General features: G+C 32.8%; 1 protein-coding gene and 1 pseudogene across 2 annotated transcripts; both read left to right on the top strand.

Annotated features, from left to right (window-relative positions):
- Nucleotides 1–6,205: 6,205 nt before the first annotated feature.
- LOC143629364 (putative indole-3-pyruvate monooxygenase YUCCA10) lies at nt 6,206–7,613 on the top strand. The gene is made up of 4 exons (XM_077098659.1): nt 6,206–6,820; nt 6,926–7,159; nt 7,238–7,360; nt 7,440–7,613. The coding sequence occupies exons 1-4, from the start codon at nt 6,206–6,208 to the stop codon at nt 7,611–7,613; spliced, it is 1,146 nt and encodes a 381-aa protein (XP_076954774.1).
- A 5,920-nt stretch (nt 7,614–13,533) lies between these two features.
- LOC143630365 (dihydrolipoyllysine-residue acetyltransferase component 1 of pyruvate dehydrogenase complex, mitochondrial-like) lies at nt 13,534–24,233 on the top strand (annotated as a pseudogene). Its single transcript, XR_013153149.1, has 23 exons — nt 13,534–13,698; nt 15,094–15,141; nt 16,075–16,126; nt 16,204–16,237; nt 16,416–16,464; nt 18,020–18,062; nt 18,178–18,251; nt 18,686–18,755; nt 18,881–19,072; nt 19,165–19,209; nt 19,319–19,392; nt 19,865–19,934; nt 20,224–20,625; nt 21,603–21,663; nt 21,746–21,790; nt 21,866–21,949; nt 22,056–22,132; nt 22,209–22,271; nt 22,341–22,411; nt 22,493–22,553; nt 22,643–22,703; nt 22,795–22,872; nt 23,562–24,233. The product of XR_013153149.1 is annotated as a dihydrolipoyllysine-residue acetyltransferase component 1 of pyruvate dehydrogenase complex, mitochondrial-like (transcript).
- Nucleotides 24,234–27,387: the final 3,154 nt, after the last annotated feature.

The following is a 27,387-nucleotide window of genomic DNA, read 5'->3' on the forward strand; positions in this document are numbered from 1 at the left end:
GTGTGTATAGTGATATTTAAGGCTTGAAGATGATTATTTTGGAGCTTCAAAAAGGTGGCATCATGTTTTTAGCCGGGGTGGATTTAGGTTATGTTTGAGGGTAGCCCCGGGTTACTCCTTAAATTTGCCGGTGAAGGGTAAATATTTAATGTTTTGAGCATTTTTGTTAAACTATTATGCATATTATATAGACATGTAAACGAACTGGACGTTCAATAAACTGTTTATGGACCGTTTGGCGGGAAGTTGGTTTATGTTCATTTTTTAATAAACGAATGAACATTAACAAAAGTTTTGTGTTAAACGAACGGACACGGACACATGTTCTGTACATTCATTTATGTTCGTTTATGTATTAATTATATAGAATTAAATATTATCCGGATGAGTTATACACTTATAGATTTTATATTTGTAAATTCGTGTTCATTTAAGTGTTTTGATTTATGTTTGTTTGTGTTCGTTTACATTTGTTCATATATGTCTTAATTTATGCTCGTTTATCTTTGTTCATTTATGTTCGTTTATATTTTAAACAAACGATTATAAACGAACACAAATGTTCATTTATCAAATAAACGAACATGAACATGCTCTTGTTCGTGTTCGTTTGATTCGTTTACAAGCTTTCATTGTTCACATTGATAAATGCATCGCTCTTAATCTCTAGGCTCTACTGATTTTATTTGTATTCGTGAACCATTCATGAACACAATTCATTTCCTTAATGAACGAACACGAACATAAAATCTAATTCGATAATTGTCCTTGAACACATTATCTCCTTAACAAACGGACATAAACAACACCTTGTCCGTGTTCGCTTGCAGCCCTAATATTATACTTAGCAATTTAAAACCATCTAATGGACTATGGCTACCCAAGATCAAATCCTATTGCACACATTTTATTTTCCAGTTTACAACTTTCAAAATTGATACATTTGCCATAAACTGTTTTCAGTTTCAACCTTCAAGAACATCCATTAATTATAAATTGTTTACAAAATTTGAATACTATTCTATCCAAACTTTTTTTTGGGTTACCCCTTAAATATTTTCCTAGATTCACCATCGATCTTTAGCGAAACATTTGGACATTAGAAAGTGGCCATGATATCTGACCTATTCAAACATTGACCTGCTATAGCTTAATTGGCTTATGATAATATCATGTGTGCTAAATTAACTGAATGTGGAAACCATGTCTTGTTTTGTAAGCGTGTGAAGAAAATTTGAGAATGTCATAAATACTAAGTAACAAAACAAATGTTTTAAGCTTTAATAATGTGAGAACTCATCAACATAAGCTAACTTATTTTAACGTGTGTATAAGGTGAGTTTAATGGGTGGTTACATAGCATATCTGGGTCATCTAACTTGGACATGATTCCTAATAGCATAGTTTCAACTTTATTTTTTACCTGTAATCAGGATTATGAAATGAATAAAAGTCTTCCGTTGTGTAAGTCATGTTTAATTTCACCTAAAGTCATGCACTCGGGTTTTGAGGTGTGACGCATGTGTTACCCAAACAAAATAGTTAATGCTCATAGACGTTGGGTACATTCTGATTATATATTTTGATACGTGTTTTATTTTATATAATAAATCATCAACATAAGCTAACTTGTTTTAACGTGTGTATAAGGTGAGTTTAATGGGTGGTTACATAGCATATCTGGGTCATCTAACTTGGACATGATTCCTAATAGCATAGTTTCAACTTTATTTTTTACCTGTAATCAGGATTATGAAATGAATAAAAGTCTTCCGTTGTGTAAGTCATGTTTAATTTCACCTAAAGTCATGCACTCGGGTTTTGAGGTGTGACGCATGTGTTACCCAAACAAAATAGTTAATGCTCATAGACTTTGGGTACATTCTGATTATATATTTTGATACGTGTTTTATTTTATATAATAAATCAGCCTTATTTTTCAAGAGTGGCACGACATCTCTACGGGTTTGGGTGTTACATGTCTCTATCTGTAATACGAATTACATATTTTGCTCTTAAGACCTGAACCTATACCATTTTAAAGTTACATATTTTTTCTAATGATCATAGGACCTGAACCTATACTATTTAGATAGATATAGACTCATTCAAGTTCTTAGTTGTGTATATGTTAAGGATGACCATAAATCACATAATAATTAATATCTTATTCATCTTATCCATAGAGAAATGGAAAGTGGAATGAGATTATCTTGGAATGAGATAAAACATTTTTGATTGTCATGCATTAATGGAATACGGGTGTTTCTTTTAATAAATGGAAAAACCGAAAAAGTTTAAGGATTACTATCATCATTATATTATAAATTAAGTATTTACAATACTGTAATATTATGATCAATATGATTAATTTTAACTTGACTTTCTTAATATATACCGAACAAAATATCCAATTACAATAGAGAGTCAAGTAAGCGGACTATAAGTTGCGTCGTCGCATCTTTTGAATTATCAAGATTATTATTATTATATTATCAAGATTATTATTATTATTTTATCATTAATGTCGTATATATTACATTGTAACTATTATTAAAACCTATTAATTATCAAAATACAGTCTAGATACTAAGCACTATTCATCAATTGTACATTTACTTTTGCATATTGTACAACCTTCATTTTGCTATATATCTTCTATTAATAAAACCTATTAAATGTCAAAATGTGTTGTCTCGCAACTAAGCATTATTTATCAATTGTATTTTTTATGGATATTGTATAGCCGTCATTTGCGATATATCTTATACACATTTAGTTTAGTATGCGTATCTACATTGTCGTCTCTGAGAATTTCTTATAATTTTAAAGATCGGGACGAGCATAATAAAGGGTCTCTTAAATCACATTTTTAATTATATGATAAATAGTTTGAAAACTTTACCAATTGTGTTGCATTTTCAAAGCCCAATACTAACAAAAGCAAATAAATAAATAAATATGATAATAAAAAGGTTACAAAAAAAAACTCATACATAACACAAAGTAAAGTTTAAAATATAACACCATCGATGAGAATTGAACCTATGACATTTGATTAGTAGACAACCATGACACTTTTATTTCCATTGAACCAATAAGCCACTTTCTATACATATGTTTTAAAAACAAAACTATATATAAAATATATATAATTTTTTTAATAATTATGGGTCTCCTGGAAGAACGAGCATGGGTCCGCCGACCTCCTCACAAACACCTATGTGTATCCACTCAACGTTTGTAGCTTTCAGACATGTAATGCATTTAACCTTCTCCGTCGCAACGCTCGAATAGACATACTAGTTATATTATTATAATTATTAAAAGATTGCCATTATTAATATTATTATTATTTTTAATTTGGCGAGTTAACATTTCACAACGCACATTCGTGATTCAATCTTTATGATTATTTTTATTCTGTTTAACGATCTCGTCGCAACGCGCGAATCCTAAAAATTAGCTATTATTATTACTATTCATATATTATTGGGTAAAGTTAAAATACAAAGGACAACAAAAATGAGAAGGGTAAGAAGGAATACAGTCCATTGATCTTGGATTTGAATGGCTGAGATTAATTTAATAAATAAAAATTGATGAAAATGACATGAAGGTAATAACTCATCTTTGTTGACTTTATCTCTCAACATGGAAGACACGTGTCAATTCCTCCATCATTTTAAAATGTCCATAACTTTTTCATACGACATTATTTTTTTAAAAAAAATTCACCATAATAATAAGCGTTTTTTTATCTTTAATATGAGTATCATATTGTTAAATAAAAATGAAAAAAAAATTAATGGGTTTTTTTAATTGGGTTTTTTTTGTTATTCATTGTGTCATTGTGTAATATGTTGTTTCCATTGTGTTTTACGTTTCAAGTCATTGTGTTATACGTATTCACCATTGTGTCTTATGTTTTAGGTCATTGTGTTATACGTATTCACAATTGTGTCTTACGTTTTAGGTCATTGTGTTATACGTATTCACCACTGTGTTTTACGTTTCAAGTTATTGTGTAACATGTATTAAGCATTGTGTTTTATGTATTAGATAAAAAGACACAATGGTGTGCGAAAAGACACAATGACGAAAAAAGACACAATGACGAAAAAAGACACAATGATAAGCGAAAAGACACAATGGTTTGCGAAAAGACACAATGACGAAAAAAGACACAATGATAAGCGAAAGACACAATGGTGTACGATAAGACACAATGACGAAAAAAGACACAATGATAAGCGAAAAGACACAATGATAAGCGAATAGACACAATGGTGTGCGAAAAGACACAATGACGAAAAAAGACAAAATGATAAGCGAAAAGACACAATGACGAAAAAAGACACAATGATAAGCGAAAAGACACAATGGTGTGCGAAAAGACACTATGATGTGCGAAAAAGACACAATGATAAGCGAAAACACACAATGGTGTGCGAAAAGACACAATGACGAAAAAAGACATAATGGTGTGCGAAAAGACACAATGACGAAAAAAGACACAATGATAAGCGAAAAGACACAATGGTGTGCGAAAAGACACAATGACGAAAAAGACACAATGATAAGCGAAAAGACACAAGGGTGTGCGAAAAGACACAATGACGTGATTTTTGTTTTAAATTTCATATAACAAAAATCATACTCATATTAAAGATAAAAAAACGCTTGTTATTATGATGATTTTTTTTATAAAAAAATATCATACGAAAAAGTTATAATCGTTCTAAAATGATGGGGGTATTAACATGTGCATTGCATATGGAGATAGAAAATGTGTACAATTATCTCTATGCCATTTTTCTTTTGGTCCCCACTTGACACATGTCAAGTATTTATAGCTTCTCAAACTTTTTATTTTTGTTACCCTTTGTAGAATAACTTGACCCAATTGTTTATTATTATTATTAATTAATAATAATAATAATAATTAAGTGATGATTCATTTTATGTCTATATGATAACCAAACAATAAAATAGAATGATAATTATTCATTCTATTTCTTTAACCATTTAAACATTTTATACAAAATAGACGATAAATATTATCAAAATTTTCCATATATGTTAAAAATGTTCAAATATAGCCAAAACAAAATTATTACTAGGTCAGTCATAGCCATATATATAGAAAAAAATGGTCAAACATAGCCGTAACCTCTAAAAAATAGTCAAGAATTTTACGGTCAAAATAAGTCAATTATGGTAATAATCTAGTCAACCATAATATCTGTCCTAACTCCAAATTAAACAAGCAAAATTTTGGTTACACATAGCTTAAACCTCTTATGTGAACTTTTATATATCTTATAATTTTTTTATAACTGTATACAAAAACAAGAACTTTATAACATTCATAATAATAAATGGCATCGATCTTTTACTTTTATGCATTGTGATTATAAAGATGTGGATAAGATAGTTAGTTAGTTACAACGGTTATGTTTAAAAACTGATTGTAGTTAATTATAATGGACAAATATAGTCTCATCTTAAAGTATGCAAGCCTCTATATGGATAGTTTGCATGCCATGCATGCAAATTAACAATCACATTGTACCTAAACCGACCATTTAAAAAATTAACATTTGAAACTTTTTCATATAATTGGCAATGTTTAAAAACAAAATGAATAAAGTAACAAGTCTCCTTTTAATTAACTTATAATATACAATTTATACATTTTCCATATTATTTTTTTATATTGGTAACAACTAAAAGTGCTGATTAAATATTTGTTTTTTTACCTTTTAGGGTGTTCAACTGTTCATTAGTTCTCAAGGAAACAATGTAAATATAAAGTTCTACAATTCTTTTAAGATAAGACATACATTAATTAGGACAATATGAACACAAAGATTCTAGTCAAATGAAGTTTGTAACGAATATTCTCGAACTTTGTTTCCAACAAAGATGGAACATTTTGTTTTAAACATGAATATTTAATTAATAAATTCTGAATTCTTAAATGTATTTTCCAGGAACAATTCATTAACCAATTTAAATGTTTAAGATATTGAATAATAGAAAAAGATAAGATCAAAAACTAGTTTAGTAACGGTTCAGTTAGAAAAGAAAGGTAAGTGTCTTTTGTCTCCCTTGTGTAGTCCTATATAAAGGGTACATACTTGACATAATGCATCATACTTTTACATACTTATTACAACCACCTTAACAAAGAGCTTGAAAAATGAAGCAAGAAACCGTTGTTGTGATCGTTGGAGCAGGACCTGCTGGCATTGCAACGTCGGCATGTCTCAATCTTCTTTCGATTCCGAACATTGTTCTTGAAAAGGAAGATTGTTATGCATCTTTGTGGCAAAAGAAGGCTTATGACCGTTTGAAGCTTCATTTAGCCAATAACTTTTGTGAACTCCCTCACATGGCATACCCTTTGTCTGCACCAACATTTGTACCAAAAAATATGTTTGTGCAATACTTGCATAACTATGTTTATCAGTTTAACGTAGCCCCGTTGTACCAACATAGTGTTGAGAGTGCATGGTATGATAGAGCTGCACAAAAATGGGTGGTTACTGCTAAAAATACGAATTTGGATTTGGTTGAGGAGTATGTAAGTGAGTTTCTTGTGGTAGCAACCGGTGAAAATAGTGAAGGTTTAATTCCTAACATTTATGGTTTAGATACCTTCAAAGGGTCAGTCATCCACTCTATTGAATATGAAAATGGAAAGAAATTTGGAGATAAAGATGTGCTTGTTGTGGGTGCTGGAAATTCTGGCATGGAGATTGCATATGATTTGTGCACTTGGGGTGCACATACGTCAATCGTTGTTCGTAGCCCGGTAAGCACACTAAATGCTCGATATCTCGCAAGATGTTTGAGTTTGAACAAAGGTTTTTAAATTTTGAATACATTGTATTTGACATATTAAATTTTGTTGTGACAGGTACATGTTCTTACGAAGGAGTTAGTGCAACTCGGAATGTATTTACTAAAATACATGCCATGTGAATTCGTTGATAAGATGGTTCTAATGTTTAGTAAGCTTTTGTATGGAGGTATGGGTGGATATGGTATACAAAGACCCTTGAATGGACCATTTTGGCTCAAACAAAAAACTGGTCGATCACCTGTTATTGATGTTGGGACAATTTCAAAGATCAAAACCGGAGAGATTAAGGTAAATCTTGTTATCATGTTTTGATTTCAAATAAAACATAAACAATCAATGATTAATTTATCGTTTTGTATTCTTTAGGTTGTAAAGGCTATTGTAGATATAAAGGGCGATCTAATCAAATTTACAAATGGTCAAGAGAAACAATTTGATGCCATTGTCTTTGCTACTGGTTTTAGAAGCACCGTGAGGAGATGGCTTAAGGTAACTTAAGTTACTACACTTTGTTTATTGTTCTAGTATCTTAGTATTTTTAATCTTAACGTGTTTTGGTTTAATCTAGGATGATGGAGGGTTGTTTAATGAAAAAGGAATGCCAAAGCACAAAAGCCCCAACCACTGGAAAGGAGAAGATGGTATTTATTGTGTTGGATTTGCGAGTGCTGGCTTATTTGGTATCTCAAATGATGCCAAGAATATTGCTAATGATATCTCCCAAATTGTTCATGGGAACTAAGCTAGTGTCAACAATCTATGTACCATTTACTAGTTTAGTGAATTTATATGAAAGGCATGAAATGAGGTTCGGTTCTTCAACATATAGGATACCTATAGATAAGAATAAGTTAATTAAATTTGTCTTTGTGTTGTAATTGTTGTGGCGTTTGCCTTTACATCAACTAGTTGTTTTAATAAAATTTGTCTTTCAAGATGGGAAAAAAGCTTATAATCAGAATGTTTATTAATTGCTTTCTAATTGTGCATTTATATCTTTAGGTATTGCTTTATTTTGTCGACTATAAATTTATTACTATTTTTACTAAAAGGATATGATCTTATATTTGGCATTAAACATATATGATATCATTACATATCAAACTCATGTTACTATTGATTTTAGTATAGAAACTATATGCAGTAGAGTTAAGATAAGGATTGTGTTTTGAATTTTGATAAATGTGTAATATAATATTTTCTATTTATCTAACATTGTGTTGCATAAAAGTAAAATTAGAAACATATAATTCCATATTTTAAAATATGTATCAGCAGATAATAATCTCACATTTAGAAATCATTATCAAGTATTCAATCATTCAACTATTTTGTCTTAATGAATATCCGTTAAAAAACACTTAACGCTGCTAAGTTTTTTTTCCGAGTTTCAAACCGATGTTTTGGGATACGAGTCGACTGATGTAAAACTTATTTCGAAACAGTGATCCAAACGACGAAACAGTGTTTCAATTCGGGTATTTGAATCACTATTTCGAGATAAGTTTTACATCAGTCGACTCATATCCTTGTTCCAATCAAAAGCCCTAAAACATCGGTTTGAAGCTGGGAAAAAAACTTAACAGCGTTAAGTGTTTTTTAACGGAGGTCCACTGAGACAAAAATAGTTGATAGGTTAGACCGTTGACAGTGATTTCTAAAAAAAGTGATTATTATCGGCCAATACACAAAATATTAGATTATTTATTTCCATTTTGTCGGCATGAAACAATACAAATATAAGTATAAAAAAGAAATGGTATACATCTTAGTGTGAAACATTGCTTTAAACACAAGCACATCACAAACCAAACCAAATTAATGTACTTTCATTTACGTCACGAAGCATTGCTACATTAACTCGAGGGTTATAAGATTTTCGGACGCCCTGTGTAACTAGTAAAACATCACATTGCTACTCACGAAGCGTTGCTACATTAACTCGAGGGTTATGAGAGTAGCAATGTGATGTTTTACATGGCCAAACGAATTGCGACTCTCCTGACATTCTTGCAAAATGGTATATTGTACTCAACTCGTGAATTGCTTATTGCCGAATGCCAAATGGTGTTATCAATGGAAGATGGTTTAAGTGGTGAACTGAATAGACGTGGTCGTGAATTCAATTATCGTCTCACATTACAACCATCCTACGCTAAGGACTAAGGTGCAAATCCTTCTGTTACTAACCCCCCATCACCATTTATTGATTGTAATGATACATGTGGCCTCATTGTCAAACCGACTATCATCTACATTGCTCTTAGCTTGGCAGTATCTTGTTTTCGGCCCACCCATTAACTGGATGTCAAAAATATTTTTCTTCATGTGTCGCTTAACCAGACGATACATATGCAACATCCTGAAAAGGTTTATGGATTCACGTCTCCCCAAGGCCCAAACTCCATATTTTTCACTCAAAAGTCTTTATATGGCACCAACGGGCGACGGTTCATTGTGTATACGAGTACCATTGACAAATCTACCTATTTGATTTTCAGTATGGTTCATATTCTTGCACTTGGCTTCAAAATATCAACTCATTTATATTCTACAAAAAGTTAAAAAATACTCAGTTTTTGAAAGGTCAAATAGTATATACTCTCTCCGTCCTCCTACAAGTGTCATGGTTTGAAAAACACAAAATTTAAGAAAATTTGTATGATTGCATTTTTGTCTTAAAAATAACTATAATACCCTTCACATATATAAAAAAGACAAAATTTAAAAAGTTCGAATGATTGCATTTATAAAGAGTAAACTTGGAAATTAATTAATAAATTTTAAAAGTAGACATTTGTATGTGACAAACTAAAAGAAAATGTGAACACTTTCAAAGGGACAGAAGGAGTAATTAACAACTAATCTTTAATGAAATCTCCTAAAATAAATTTGTAATAAATGCACACTGATAATAAATTAATAATTGATAAAATTACCATTAAAATAAAATTATTAATTTTGATAAATTATTTAAAAAACCAAAAAATGTCTATGGCTTTTTTTTATCAGAGTTCAACAAGTCGTAAATAAATTTTTAGCTCTTTGTCCATTTACTTCAATTTTTTTAGTCTAGTAATAAAAAGTTTAGATGGACTCCAAAAAGATAATGAGCTTGTGATGGAGTGAGAATATGATATTTCATGTGTTCCAGGTTTAATTCTGCACTCTTAATATTTAGTTTCAGTGGCACCAAAGTGATGATGGTGGCTAGGTTAGTAGACGGAGTTCACTAGTTGGATCCTTAAACTGAATGAGTTTTATCTCATCGCACTGTCGTTCATTCGGGCAAGTGTTCACGGACGTTGGCCTTAGGTGAAAGTTTCCCCCGAATCGAAAGACAAATGTATCCCGATATGATGAATTTAGCAAGTATCCAATTTGCAGGATTCGTTGGCTATTAAAAAGGTTTATATATGTAACAACTAATCTTTAATGAAATTTCCAAAAAATGAATCTGTAATAAACACAATTATTTCAGAACGGTGACTTTATTTTATGTGTTTAGGCTATCGCACTCTAAAATTTGAAAAAAAACACCGTTTTCCCACTTTGACCAGATTTAACTGGCCGACGAAGGCTTCTGAGTCTGGCTTGGGCGTTCCCCCGGGAAACCATACTGCTGGCTACCATTTGACAGTCGTTGTACTGTCACAACTCACACGAGCAGAAGTCTCTGACGTAACACACGGTGGACAAAAACCTGGATGAACGTGAGATTCGAGCTGACAGCCTTGCACATTTTTTTTTGAACAGCTAATTTTATTGAATGAAAGTGAACAAAGCTAGCAAGAAGCTAGACAAGATACAACCAACACACCCACAACGTTTACACCATTACATTACATTTCTTAAAAAGAAAACGAACACCATTTCTCCCAATCTAACTCCGTCATTTTCCCCTATTTTGTTTACCCAAAGAAAACTATGCCTTTTGATGTAATCTTTGAGTTGATTAATCGATACCCTTCTTACTTCAAAGATTGCCAAATTTATATTCTTCCAAATACACCAACTGGCCGTGAGTACTATTGCTTGAATGGCTTTTCGCTTAGTTTCTTGAACCCCATTTGTAAGATGTATCGTTAGAAGATCCCGAAATTTGAAAGCAAAAACCGGTGAGATCCCACACCAAGAGCTTACAAATTGCCATATTATTGTTGCAACATAGCAAGATAAGAAGATATGATCAACCTACTCCCTTTCATCCTCACAAAGCGGGCACCACTTTATTTCATCTATGGCATTCCTTTGGAAAAGGGCATCCGATGTGGCGAGTCTACCCATTTCCGCTTTCCACCCGAAGAGGTTAACTTTCAAAGGGACCCAAGTATTCCAATCCATAACATAAAGTGGATGTAAATGTGAGTTCTTTGCACATTGCTCTTGGCAAGATTTAGTCGTGAAACGTCCATCCCCTTCGAGGCCCCATTTCCATTTATCACCTCTATCCTCCAGAACTCGACCTGGTAGCACTTCCAAACAATCCCAAAGTTCTTGTAATTCGATCGGAGTAAACGGGTCAGCCGACCATGTCCAGTTCCAACCATACATCGATGACCCAGCCGCTGTTTTGTCCCTTACCGAACACCGTTTACGTCTTTCTAACCTGAATAAAGAAGGAAATTGGCAACACAAGGGTTTATCGCCAACCCATGTGTCGAGCCAAAATAATGTGTTTTTTCCGTCGCCTGCATCTCCTTTGATTAATTCTTTTAGTTGCACATTTCTTTTTAATAAAGTCCAATCAATCTTGGAGACATTGTTCCATACACCTGTTAAGATACTTTTGGAAGGAATCGGTTTAATGCCCTGCACATTGAAATGAATCCCTGTAACAACTCTTCGCCATAGCCATTCTGGTTCAGTTTTAAAGCGCCACCACCATTTGGCTAATAGGCTTAAATTTATGTCCAATGAACCAAGCCCGAGACCACCGAGTTTTTTACCCTCGATTACCCGGTCCCATTTCACCCAATGGATTTTCCTTTTTTCCACCGTACTACCCCACAAAAAGTCACGACGAATTCTTTCTAACCTTTCAATAACTTCAATTGGTGCCTTGTAGAGTGAAAAAAAAGTATATAGGTAGCGCGTCAAGCACCGATTTTATCAATATGAGACGACCACCCATTGATAACCTCGAAGCCTTCCACCTTGATAGTCGTTTTTCAAAGATCTCTACCACCGGATTCCAACTACTTATTAAATTCATATTTTCACCGACCTGGAGACCAAGGTAAGAACATGGGAAATTACCAATTTTACAATGTAGTTGGTTCGCCATATTCTCAACTTCTCCCACTGATACATTAATACCAAACAGGTCACTTTTCTTTAGATTGATTCGTAGCCCGGAGACAAGATAAAAACATCGAAGTAACCGTGCAACGTTCAACAAATTAGTTTTCGACCATCTTCCCAATAAAACATCATCAGCAGCAAATAATAAGTGTGAAAGTCTCGGGCCACCATTAGGGATATCGATCGGTTGTAAGAGATTACCTGCCACCGCTCGATTGAAGATATAAGAGAAGTATTCCATAGATAAAATAAAGAGGAAAGGCAATAGAAAAGTCACGACGAATTCTTTCTAACCTTTCAATAACTTCAATTGGTGCCTTGTAGAGTGAAAAAAAGTATATATGTAGCGCGTCAAGCACCGATTTTATCAATATGAGACGACCACCCATTGATAACCTCGAAGCCTTCCACCTTGATAGTCGTTTTTCAAATATCTCTACCACCGGATTCCAACTACTTATTAAATTCATATTTTCACCGACCCGGAGACCAAGGTAAGAACATGGGAAATTACCAATTTTACAATGTAGTTGGTTCGCCATATTCTCAACTTCTCCCACTGATACATTAATACCAAACAGGTCACTTTTCTTTAGATTGATTCGTAGCCCAGAGACAAGATAAAAACATCGAAGTAACCGTGCAACGTTCAACAAATTAGTTTCTGACCATCTTCCCAATAAAACATCATCATCAGCAAATAATAAGTGTGAAAGTCTCGGGCCACCATTAGGGATATCGATCGGTTGCAAGAGATTACCTGCCACCGCTCGATTGAAGATATAAGAGAAGTATTCCATAGATAAAATAAAGAGGAAAGGCGATAGAGGATCCCCTTGCCGAATGCCCCTGTGACATTGAAATTCCCATGTAGGGGATCCGTTAACGAGAACCGAGGCACGTGCCGATCGTAGAATTCCGTTGACCCAAAGTCTCCATCTATCTGGGAAATTTATAATTTCAAGAACCGAGTCAATGAAAGACCAACAAATCGAATCAAAGGCCTTATTCAGATCTATTTTAAAAAAGAAAGCCGGGTGATTTGATATTTTTAACCACGATAGTAACTCACGACAGCCTTGTACATGACTTAACTCAAATTCTTCGTTGTCATAATACACAAAAAATGTCACATGTAGATATCGAAATTGGGTCAAATCTTCTACCACTCAACCACAAGTGATTGATTTATAGTTTGAAGTTTGAACAAAAAACTAATCATTAATTTCAACTCTTAAAATAAAAATAATAAGCTTGATAATAAATTATTTAAAAGTTACACAGTCTAAAATAATAAAAAACTAGTTCTCTAATGATCTCACCAACCTACCATTCACGCACAAAACCCAGCGTTGAGTAAAGACTGAAATAACAAATGACGACGGCGTATTATTATTAATATTAATAAAAAGTGAATGATCGATGGCTCTATCACGGCTCCGTCATTATTATCCATCGATTCTCCGATCACCGTCTGTGCTTAGGGCTCGTTACCTCTCATCCACTTCCAGATCCATTTCACGGTTATTATTATTCACTATTTAATTATTTATCATCATTCGATTCATTTCGAACACTGCTGTATGTTACCTAGGGTTTATAAGGAGATTTTGTTGATTATTTATCAGTAATGTATTAATTCGTATCTGTTTTTAGCGATTAAGCAATTGATTAGGATCTAAATGAGGCTGAACTAGCGTTTTTGGTGTGTGTTTGATGATACTTAGGGTTTTCTGTTAATAGTTTATGAATTTGTACTTATTTTTAGTTGTTTTTAGCGGTTAAGCTGTTGATAATGTGAATTAGGATCCAAATGAGGCTGAACTAGTGTCCTTGTTGTATTATCTAGGGTTTTTGTGGAGAATTTGTTGATAATTTATCAGTAATTTATTAATTTCTGTCAGTTTGTAGCTGTTTTTAGGGATTAAGCTGTTGAGAATGTGAGTTAGGATTTGAATGATGTTGAACTTGCATTTTTGGTGTATTATCTAGTTATTTTAAGGAGATTTTGTTGATAATCTATTAATTTGTATCTGTTTTGTAGTGTTTTTAGTGATTAAGCTGATAATAATGTGAGTTAGGATCCATATGTGGCTGAACTAGTCAACTAGCGTCCGTGTTGTATGTTTGATGATAATTAGGACTCGCTACCTGTTCTGTATGTCCAGATCCATTTCACGGTTATTATTTTTCACTTATTATCATTATTCGATTCATTTCGAATGCTTCTGTATATTACCTAGGGTTTTTGTGGAGATTTTGTTGATAATTTATCGGTAATTTATTAATTCGTATATGTTTTTAGCGTTTAAGCTGTTGATTATGTGAATTAGGATCCAAATGAGGTTCAGCTAGCATCCTTGTTGTATGTTTGATGATAGTTAGCGTTTGTTGTATCAAGTTGTTTTTAGCTTTTAAACTGTTGATAATGTGAGTTACGATCCAATCGAGGCTGAACTAGCATCCATGTTGTATGCTTGATGAAATTAGGGTTTGTCATATAGTCAAACTTGTTCAATTAATAGGAGGACGGATGCAGTGTAGAATTAACAGTAGAGAAGAGGAATAGAGGATAGGGTTTTTGAATTTGTTCAATGTGTTTATATTTCTATATGTTTGTACAAGTTTTCTGAATCAGTTTCATAAGAGAACATGTGCTCCAGTTGATGGTAGCTGGTAGCTGGTTAAGGGAGTTATTTCAATCGATTCAGAACCTACTGTCACTTATTTTATTCTCATTGTTGTTTTTAGTGATGCTTGTGTAACTTTTAAAGTGTTAATTTGTACAGTTTTTCATATAGTCTTTCTAAATGCTGGATAGATCTTAGATTATGGATTTAGAGTTAAGTTCGATGCAAATATAAATAGATTACTGGTATTGGTTCTGAAACTTATTGAGGTATTTTTTTGTGCGGCAGTTCCAATGCGCAGAAATCTATTGTTGAAGACGGTGGCACTTTGTTTAGGTATAATTTTACTCACTCCCATTACCTCTTTGGAAAATTGGATTTTAATAATCCCAACTTTACGCAGTTGGCCGATAATAATCCCAACTTTGAATGTAGCTATCACTGGTCCCAACTTTCACACTATTTGTTTTCATTGGACCTCCGTTAAAAAAAACTTAACGGCGTTAAGTTTTTTTCAAATTTCAAACTGATATTTTAGGGCTTTTGATCGGAATGAGTATACGAGTCGATTGATGTAAAACTTAACTCGAAACAGCGCTTCAAACATCTTGATTTTTGTTAATTAATAGTTTAAACACCGGAACTGAAGCATCCTTTAGTCGTTTGGACCACTGTTTGGAGGTAAGTTTTGCATCAATCGACTCGTATACTCATTCCGATCAAAAGCCCTAAAATATCAGTTTGAAATTTGAAAAAAACTTAACGCCGTTAAGTTTTTTTTAACGGAGGTCCAATGAAAACAAATAATGTGAAAGTTGGGACCAGTGACAGCTACATTCAAAATTGGGATTATTATTGGCCAACTACGTAAAGTTGGGATTATTAAAATCCAATTTTCCTTACCTCTTTTAACAAACTATTGTGGCATATGTTATTTTCATCAAATTTTTTGTGTTTTTTAGAATACTTTAGATTAGTAGATTGGTTGCATTAACTTACAGTTAGATGGGTATAATGGTACATTAATAGTAGATTTAACTGTTTTAATCTGCTACAGTAAGGTCAAAAAGAAAATGGAGCCTACAAAATATTCAATTTGTGTTTGATAACTTTATAGATTCATTAGCTAATAAATTTCTAGCTTTTGGTTAATTGGTGTACAAGTGGTAAAGAAAAATACACGTTTTTATCTTTAAAGGTAGAATTGTTAGGTAACATAATGTTAGTCATCCATTTTTCTTCATAATTTTCTGACAGTGAGGTTTACAGGCCCCGATATCTTTCTCCATTCAGTGGCGTCGGAAACCAATCTGAACTAAAGGTTAGTAACTAAACTTAATATTTTATTTTTTATCTTGACACAATATTCATCTTCTGAGGATGCTTGCTTGTTAACAGTTGCTGAGTGGTATTAGATGTTACTCATCTTCAGGTATGAATCTTTTTAGTTCAAATTCACATTTCTTTGTCTTCTGTATATAAATTTCTGGCGTGTGTCTGTACATTGTGAATAAGTATATCTTTATCTCATCTTCAAGGAAACTGAATGCCAGCTGGCAGTTGTTTCTGAAAGTTGATGTATCTAACTTTAATGAGTTTTTAACATGTAGAACCTCCTGCTCATATTGTTATTGGAATGCCAGCTCTATCACCTACAATGGGAAGATATAGTATGGACCTGATTTCTTTATTTATTTTATGGGAAAATTCTCAAAATGGTCCTTTTTAAGAGAGAGAGTGTGGAATATAGCCCTAAATTTCAACATATTCCCAAAATGGCCCATCAAATTTGGACTGAGGAGACGAGATCTGGAAAAATCCTTAGGCCAATAAAATTCTGACAAGTGTCAAAATCCGACGGATTTTTTAAAAATATTGGGGGACCAGTCTATATTTTCCATTAAAAGTTCTTCTTAAAATACAGTCTTTTCCGACGGTCTTTCAATGTTTCCTAAAGGGTCCCCTCAACATCCAAAAACATGGGAAATTGTGCAATCAAATTCAGTCTTTCAAGACGCATTTAGGGTGAATTTGTACCAATAAGACCATAGATTTATAAATATTGAGGGACTAGTCCATATTTTTGAACTAAAATTTATTTTCCAAAGCTTTCTTCCCAGGCGTATTATTTAAATTTCTTATCTAACCCCTACAAATTTAAAGACATGGAAAAATGTGTCATTTCATTTTGTCTTTCAAGACACTTACTTGATAAATTTGAACTAAGGGGATCATATTTTTGAAAAGATTAAGGTACCCGTCCATATTCTTCACGAAATCTTAATATTAAAAAGTTGTCTTGTCAGACGGTTTATTAAAGATTCTTATCTCGACCGTCCAAATTTTGAACTCATGGAAAAATGTGCATTACAAATTTGTCTTTCAAAACACGAATCTTTAAAATTTGTACGAAGGAGACGAGTATGTAGGATATTCTTACTTGTCCGTCCATATTTACATTATATCTATCATCTTTCTCAATCCTCAATAATTCATTCACATATTTTCATCAAACTCTAATCTCGAATCAAATCATGAAGTTTAAGAGGGGTGATCAAGTGGAGGTTATGGGTATGGGTCCCGGTTCGTTGGATCCTATTATGACGGCAACATAATCTCAACGTTCGGAAACGAGTACATTGTTCAGTTCCGAATGTTGTATGAATGGGAAGATGATGAAGATAACTCATGTATATTATTTGGATGATCATGTCGAAATAGACGGAATCGCATAATATATTGTCGGTGTAGATGGATTAGTAATAAATTTTGAAGGTGTGGACTAGATTTCAACACATAGGAAATAAACTACTAACTCGTCTTCTTGATACAAATTCACCCTAAATGTCTTGAAAGACTGAATTTGATTGCACAATTTCCCATGTTTTTGGAAGTTGAGGGGACCCTTTAGGAAACATTAAAAGACCGTCGGAAAAGACTGTATTTTAAGAAGAACTTTTAATGGAAAATATGGACTGGTCCCCCAATATTTTTAAAAAATCCGTCGGATTTTGACACTTGTCAGAATTTTATTGGCCTAAGGATTTTTCCAGATCTCGTCTCCTCAGTCCAAATTTAACTGGCCATTTTAGGAATATGTTGAAATTTAGGGCTATTTTCCACACTCTCTCTCTTAAAAAGGGCCATTTTGAGAATTTTCCCTTATTTTATTTATGTTTTCTCATAAAGTTGCATACTTTTGTGCTTTAATATAGGAGCAAGGTAACATTGCAAAGTGGAGGAAGAAAGGAGATAAGGTCAGCTATTTCAGAAGTTACTGTTTTTTAAATTATAAAGCTTTTTTTTAATCTCTTTTTTTTTGGGTAATGATGGTTAATTTTTTTTATGTTTGATCGCTTGTTTATCTACTAGATAGAAGTGGGTGATATCATATGTGAGATCGAGACGGATAAAGCCACTCTTGAATTTGAAAGTCTTGAAGAAGGGTAATTCTATATTTCTAAATTTAATAGTACTTTTAAATATATAATTGCTTAGTACTATATTTACACAATCATATGCCTATAGTGTTCCTGATCAATATAGACACAAAGTTATATGTCAATGATAAAGATGTACAAAAAAGGGCACAACGTCTAAAATTGGACAAATGAAAAAGCATGTTGGTGTTTCATAAGAAAAAACCTATAGTTATTATTCTGGTCAATATAGACACAAAGTTATATATCAATGACTAAGATGTAAAGAAAAGGGTACAATGTCTAAAATTGGACAAATGAAAAAGCATGTTGGTGTTTCATAAAGAAAAAACCTATAGTTATTATTCTGAGATCTGAATTTCATAAATTTCAATCAACGCTTAAGTTTGGTTTTTGTTTTTTTAAAAGTAAAATGATGCCATGTGGACCACCACACGCAGGTATTTGGCAAAGATATTGGCACCAGACGGTACAAAGGATGTGCCAGTTGGACAGCCTATTGCAATTACGGTAATGTTATTTTATATTATTATTTTGATCATTTTTGCCTTCCATATAATCAAAGTTCTAATTTATAGGTTTTTAGCTAATATATGCTGTATTCCATGACACATGATCGTTATTTATTCATATAGGTCGAGGATTTGAACGATATACAAAATATCCCTGAAAGTGTTCTTGGTGGGTCAGAGGTCAAACAAACAAAGTCAACCCAATCTGATGTAAAAATCGAAGACACAGCCCAAAAGTCAAATCCAGAGAAACTTGATGCATCTAAACTCCCTCCACACATCTTCATTGAAATGCCAGCATTATCACCAACTATGGTAAGTTAACCAAGGTAGAGTTAACTTGATGTCGGATAGATCTCATTTCTCTTGCTAATTCTTTGAACAATTTATTTTTAATAAATTTACAGGACCAGGGGAATATTGCTAGGTGGAGGAAAAAGGAAGGTGAAAAGGTTAGTCGTACTCTATGAAATTTATTTTCATTGGTATTACACGAACTCAAAATTAGACGACTGAATCTTTTTATTGCTATTGTTTTTGTTTTTTTACTTGATGTGATAGATTGAGGTTGGTGATATTATATGTGAGATAGAGACTGATAAAGCTACCCTTGAATTCGAATGTCTTGAAGAAGGGTAAAGTTAACTTTTTTGAGTGATTTAATGCTGAAGTTACTATTTTTATTCTTTTTTCTTTTGTGTATATTATACCATTTTTGGTTATTTTTGTATTTTGGATCAAATCTGCCAAATAAAAGAAAATTTTAAGTTTTTAACAAGGAAACGGGTCAAACGGGTTCACATGGTAATGTCACAATCCTCTAATTACTTTATGCAAAAAACCAGATAATTATAGTTTTGTAATCAGTTTAACATACTAATCATTTACATAAAAAAATTAAGGGGACAAAACTGGTTCAACACTTCAACTGAATCTAATTTTGTAGGGCGTAAAAGTCGTCTATTTTAACCCATTACCTAAATCACCTGACCCACTCATTTTGCCGCCTGTACACAAGATAATGACCGTTTATTCACATTATAAGTGTTAAGCTGGGTTACCACTTACCTGTTATTGCTTGAAATCTTAATGGAACACTAACCGCAGGTACCTAGCAAAGATACTTGCACCTGAGGGTTCAAAAGACGTTTCAGTTGGACAACCCATTGCAATAACAGTAAGTTTTTTCTGTATAATGGTGAAAATATATTAGTTACAAATAATCAATGTTTTAAGTATGATTCTAAAAGGTACATATTGCAATGATGATATAATTATGAAATAAAACAATTGGGAACATTTTAGGCATTTTAAACACGTCTTTGTTGTTCAATCCGTTCCCATCTTAACCAATATTGAAGTTTTACACAAACTGAATTTTTGTTTAAATTGGTTGACATTGCCATCTCTATTAAATTGTATAAATCATTAGTAACACGCTGGAATCGATGTTACTGTTTTGCAAGGTTGAGGATCCGGCTGATGTTGAGGCGGTGCAATCAAACTTTAGTGGTAATCTAGCAGCTAAGGAGGCAACGCCAGCTCAGCATGCTACCAATGACAAACAAGAGAAAGTACAAAAGTCTAGCTTTTCTAGAATCAGTCCAGCTGCAAAGTTACTAATTGCACAACATAAATTAGATGCTTCATCAATAACTGCAACTGGTCCGCGTGGCACTCTTTTGAAATCTGATGTCTTAAATGCAATAAAGTCTGGTACAGGTGCAGTCAAAAGTTCATCATCTGAACTTAAAACATCTTCATCAAAAAGTCAACCTCAAAGTTAATCTCAAACGCATACGTCAGCATCATCAGATGTTCAGCAGTTGGATTCATATGTGGATATTCCAAATAGTCAAATCCGTAAGGTATATGTTCTTGCTTCTCGTTCTGGTCTTAAAATGCTTTTTTACAAATACATCTAGAATTTATATTTTATAATGGTCAATTTATTTGTAAAAAATGTTTACCATAGGCATGCCAATATGGGTTGGGTTGATCCTAGGGCTGCAAAAGCACAGATTGTTTAGCGAACCGTTTGGTGGGAAGTTTGTTACGTTTATCGTTTAATAAATGAACTGGGACATGAACAAAGAAATTTGTATGACTAATTAAATGAACCAGCATGAACATAGGTCGTGCTTGTGAACGCTTGGTAATACGTTTGTTCATTTACGTTCATTTGTTTACGTTCGTTAATATTTGGTTTGTTTATGTTTGGTCAATAAAGGTCATTATATATTTATTTTTTAACTTTTAGTTGATTATGTTACGTATTTTCAGATAATTATGTCAACTTTTCAAGTACTTAACGTTATATAATTTTGGGAGCTTATGTTCAATACTCCAATGCTTAAGTTTAAGAATGCTGTTTTTTATTTTTCGAATTAGTAAATGTTTGTTTGTGAATTAAAGTATGGACACATACAAAATCATTGTCTTAGGTTATGTGTTCGTGAACCGTTCGTTTGTCGTTTGTCCAATGCTAAAGTCCAATGCTTAAGTTTAAGAATGTTGATTTTATATTTTGAATTAGTAAATGTTTTTTGTTCGTTTGTGAATTAAAGAATGAACACATACAAAATCATCCTTAGGTTATGTGTTTGTGAACCCTCCATTTGTCCAGTAAATGCTTAACGAATGAGCATGATCAATATCTCATTCGGTACGGACGTACGGTTCACTTATACATGGCCATGAGACAGTTTTCTCCAAAAAAGATTATAAAAAATAATTAGTGTCACATATGGATTAATAAGATATTGTTTTTATAACAATCAAAAATTTCTAATAAAGTAAATTTTGGAGGTTTTATGCATTAAAGTCACTTTTTTACTTTTTGCAGGTTATTGCAAAAAGGTTGCTGGAATCAAAACAGAGCATACCTCATTTATATCTAACCACAGGTCCTAAAACTTTCTATACAGTGAGTTTATAACAACATTTAGTTTGTAGTTAAGATAGTTAATGGGCTTTGAGTTATGACAGATGTTATACTGGATCCTCTTCTATCTTTCAGAAAAGAGCTTAAAGGTATGATACATATCTCTTCTTTTCAAAATTACTTTTCTAGCAGCTAAATAAGACATTATTTTTCTTCACGCGCAGATAAATTTGGCGTCAAAGTGTCAGTAAATGACATTGTTATTAAAACTGTTGCAATTGCTTTGAGAAATGTTCCAAAAGCTAATGGTAAGTTTCTTTTGACAGCTGGCGTGTGTAAATGGGTTGGGTTCACATGTCAAAACTGGGTTGGGTTAAATAAGTGCTGACTGTTGACTTTGAAATTACATGACAGCTTTCTGGGATGACAATGAAGGGGAAATTATATTATGTGATTCTGTTGATATATCGATTGCAGTTGCTACTGAGAAGGTATTAATTTATTTACATTTTATGTTCTTGATTTCTAGGGTTTGTTATCTTAATTTTTTTTGTTTTTAAATTATAGGGTTTAATGACTCCAATTGTGAGAAATGCTGATAAAAAATCCATATCCGCAATTTCCTCCGAGGTACTATTAATGTTTTTTCTAGATTTATAATTTTTTAATAAGTCTCACTTATACGTCGATTATTTAAAGATCAAAGAACTTGCTGAAAAGGCCCGAGCAGGGAAGCTTACACCAAACGAGTTCCAAGGTGGCTCTTTTAGGTGAGTTCATTGTTCATTTTTTTTATGCATTGGTTAGTTTTAATATTAATTTTATAACGTTTATGTTTATACGCTTTGCAGTATATCAAATTTGGGTATGTTTCCAGTGGATCAGTTTTGTGCAATCATAAATCCACCCCAGGTTATATCTATATGTCAGTCACAAATAAAAATAACTTTTAAATTATTTATGATAATTAGAAAGCATGATAAGTTGTTTTGTGAATATAGTCGGGAATTCTTGCGGTTGGTAGGGGCAATACGGTGGTTGAACCCGCGATCGGTGAAGATGGTAAATTATCAGTAACTTTTTTATATGCTATTGCAGTAAATATTTGTTAAAAGTTGGTAGCTTATTAAAGTAATGTTTTTTTTTCAACCAGGTATTGAGATACCCACTGTTAACAAAATGAATGTGACATTATCTGCTGATCATCGGGTATTTGATGGAGAAGTTTCAGGTATGTGAGCTGCATTTAGTTGCATGTAATCGGGTTGATTTTGCTTGTGTTTATCTCAAAACGGTTCAAATAAATTTTTTTTTGCTAAAAGGGACGTGGTCAAACGGGTTGGAAGTCAGTTAAAGTCTATTTGAAATGAGTTTATTTGTATTCAAGTTACAACAATGAATAAACTGCACAAAATAAATACTTTTTGACCATTTTATCTTCATATCTATGAGTCATTATTCTTTAGAAACTTAAAAGCAGACATAATAGTGTTAGCTAAAAGGTCAAACTTGAAAATGACCATGTTACCCTCGTATCTTTCTGACCATTTTACCCCCATATATTTTTTTTACCATTTTACCCTCAACCCAATCCAACCCGTTACCAGCATACTTGAAAATGGTCTGCTCAACTCGTCACCAACTTTTCAGACACGGCCACCTCTAGTTATATTTATTTTCAATTCGGTTGATTTGGGTCGTGTTTCTCGTAAATATGTAATATCAAAGAAATGGCTACAAGGGAAAATGGTCAAACATGTTAACAGTTACCAAAAGTCTATTTTTAAAAATCTACATTATTTTTAGCTTAACTCCGTCATTAATCTTTAAAAAACTTAATAATGGACAAAAGACTGCTAGTTATTATATTAACTGTATAAAACCACATTTGATGAACGGTTAAATAATATTTTTTGGCAGGCGATTTCCTCGGAGCTTTAAAATCAAACTTCAGTGATATACGAAGACTACTGATCTAGTTAAAATCAAGCATCACTGGTGTAATTCTTTCGATAAAAGCAACTGAAATTTCCAAGCTGCAAGCAAATACATCTCGTGGCACTCGAGAGCTAATTTGCAAATTGTACAATTTTCTTTATATCTGATTTCATGGCTAGAGTTTTGCCTGATTTATCAGCCTATTTTTTTATATTAAAAAAAAGACATTCAGTCTGCAATGCAAAATGACTGAGAATAATGAGGTCTAATTGTTAAGTTTTGACCGTTTTTATTTAGTTAAGTATAGAGTCTTGCATCTTTGTCAAAAGATACATTGTACAAAGAAAACGAACGAGTCGGGAGGATTCCGTGTGCCTTTGAAATAAACTACTTCCTGGTTATTTATTCAACTAATTAGTTGTATCATATCAAAGTATAAAATTTGAAGTTGAAGTACTTTAAATTTTATACTTTTACTGGTTTTATATATTCGGATTTATAACATGATCATTAATTCATTATGCAACCAAACTGAAGTAACCAAATAAAAAGATATGTTATTTTCTTATATTTATTGCTTTAGGCCTCCCAAAATAGTTGAGTTGTCTCTGTATACACGTGTAGATGCTGCTACCTTATATGAAAATATTTTTTATATACAAAAGAAGTTGATGTAATTTGTACCTTGATGGATGTATGCACGTAATACGTGTGCATACTGACGTAGAAAAATATGTGTGCGTGCTGATGTAGAAGAGTACTCAGCGCTAATGTATATAAGCTTGTTTCTTTTGGCTTTCTAGTCATTCATGTTGAATTCATTTATCGTAACTTTTTTTTTTTATTCCGAATGGTTCAACTGAAAATTGTAATTAAGCTTTCAATACAATGTTGTGATACCAAAGTTTTTCTTGACCGCGCACGAACTAAAAATAGTAGTTAAGCCTTTTAAAACGGCGTATGATGACGGTTTGATTTGAAAGTTTTTCTTGTCCCGGCGCGAATATTTTTATTTGCGCACATGGTGAGTGTTGGAAAGGTTTGGTAAGGTTAAGATGTCTTACGAAGAAAGTAATTGTTTCCTTCTCTGTCTGTAAAATGATAAGCAAGAAACCTATTTACTATATGTGTCTTAGTGAATAGTATAGTTACTTACTATTTATTATTTGTGTATTTTTACTAATGGTTTAGTGGTATGGATTGACAGACGGGTTGAGATGAACCTGAACACAATCTGTGTAACTAGGTTGTGGGGATGTAACTTGGTTGTAAATGAGTTAGCGGTCGGGTTGTAATAAATATTAAATGGTTTAAACAAACCTAAACACGATGTGTTTATTAAACATGCTATTGTTCAATTATGTTTTTTCTTTTCCAGTGTTTTGATTGTTTTTAGTATCGGTTGAGATTAAATCATCAAAACAAATCCGTACTGTAATCAACGGTAAAAGACTTCGTAAATAATCAATAAAATTGTGTTGTTAAGAATAATTAGTAATTTCCTGATATTTTAATAAAAGAAGAATATTTAAGTGCATTTTAGATGATTTTAATAAAAACATTTTATTTCCTTATATTTATCGATATAACCCAAATCGACCCATTTAAGAAAACTATGCGACCAAAGTAACCAAACAAAAAGATAGATTTGAACTTGATTTCACATATTTTATTTATTACACACTAACAAGTTCAACACTTGCTACTAATACATTATTATTTTTGTCGCTATAATGAACAACAACAATACAAAACCCGACACATTAGCACGACTAGAAAGATCCATATTATAAATCTTTCCACTTGATATTATGAGATCCGACCTTATAAACCTTTCCACTCTCTTCGTCTTTCACTTTAATGCTCGAAAAACCTGAACATGAAACCAACAAAGATCCATATTATAAATGCAATAATATTATATGACTACCAGACAATCTCACGGCTGTTGAGGGGTACAATCTCACGACCGTCGAGAAATCGATATTTGATATGACCTCGAAAAAATAGATTTACACACGGGATTTTTTGTCGTTCAAAAAAATTATAATATAGAGATAAATGAGAGAATAGTTGTACGGTTTAAGTTAAGACGTGCAACTACCTATCAATGATCATGTACAATTAATATTCACAACTCTAGATGATGATTTTAACAGCTTCAAATTATAAATAAATAAAATGATGGAGAATGATACTTCACTCTTCACCATTCACAAAGGTATCATAAGACCAGATAATTCAATTGCATTTTATTAAGTATAAAGTTTAACATTACCGGGTGTATTGAAAGGCATGAGATGTTTGTTACACTACTATGAGCAATTAACATGTTATGAATGATTGAAATGTGCGCTCTCCGGTTCCTTCATAATGAAAACGAAGAGAAGTAATTATGATCTATTCATAACAAGTGGAAAGTTTGCGATATATCGCAATTGAAAACAAGATGGAAGGAAATATGAGTTACACAATAGGAATTAAATAGTGATTTACCATGAGATGACATCCCTTGTTCTCATCTTACATCTGAAACCAAACATTACGGCCTAGGGTTGGCGGCGACAGACGGCGGTAGTGGGCACCGAAGACGATAACAACAAAATTAGGGTTTGTGAATTTGGGCGGAGTAGGGCTCGATATTTTATGTTTTATATCATTCGACTACTAACGAAAATTGGATTCTTTTGGGCCTAAGAAACAAAAGGTGGGCCGACAAGGGCCTAAATGTGTAAGTAAAATATCGAAGACTCCCTTTAGGAAATAAACTTATTTCAATTTGGGAAATCACGTTAGAAATATCACAAAAAGTCCCCTCGCGTGTTGCGTCGGGATGGGTTAGATTTGTTTCTATACCCGTCGTGTTGCGGCGTTGCACTAATGTGGGTTCAGTTGGTATGCGTTAAGTTCGTTAAGATACCGACACTAAATTAAAAATATTTATCTGTCGACGCTGGTAACAGCAATTACGCTCATATAACTTAAATTATAAAAAAAAAACTAACGAATAAAAAGGTCGTAACTGTAGCGACAATAATTTTCTTGTACGCGATGTGCAGAGATTTTGGTCTAGTAAAAGCCATGTCTAGCGGGGCGAGTCAACACGATTTCGGTTGTTATTGGCTACCTTCATTACGATACCGTATAAACAACGTCGGTTAAACCCAAGCGTTAACCTAAAATATAATGTTGTCAAAATAACATAAATAAATTTAACATACAAAAGCAAATTTACAACGACTTATTCTGTAAGTTAAACCCAGGCTTTGGTAAAACTCGAGTGTTGCAGCAGTAAGACGGTAAAACTCGGGCGTTCGTAAAGTCCAAGAGTTGTTGGTTTCGGGCATTGCGGCAGTGCGCCGACACAAATTTGGTCATAAGAAAGGTTAACGTATATTAAAATAAAATATTTGAAATGGTGTTCATTTGACCAATAAAACTCGGATGTTGGTAAAACTTGAGCATTGTTGGTCCCGGGCGTTTTGCCGATGAATCAGTAAAACCCGGGCACTGGTAAAACTTGAGTGTTGATGCCTTGATGGTCCTGGGCGTTGCAACGGTGAGATGACACGAATTTAGTTGGTTTCGATTAAGCATGTTACGTTATCAAAACTAAAACAAAAAGGTCGGTAAGTGTATATTTTTTTTTCAATTTATGTAACCTTTTGGTTATGATAGACTTAATAAAACACAAAGATAGATTTGAACTTGATATCACATATTTTATTTATTACACACAACTACTACAAAAATGGAAATTTACAGCGTTTCTTAAACAACGTATACAGCGGTTTAAAAAAACCCGATG

The sequence above is a fragment of the Bidens hawaiensis genome, unplaced genomic scaffold (assembly GCF_021521415.1).
Source record: "Bidens hawaiensis isolate Kalapana, Puna unplaced genomic scaffold, B.hawaiensis_p1.1 tig00000459_1, whole genome shotgun sequence".
Lineage (NCBI taxonomy): Eukaryota > Viridiplantae > Streptophyta > Magnoliopsida > Asterales > Asteraceae > Bidens > Bidens hawaiensis.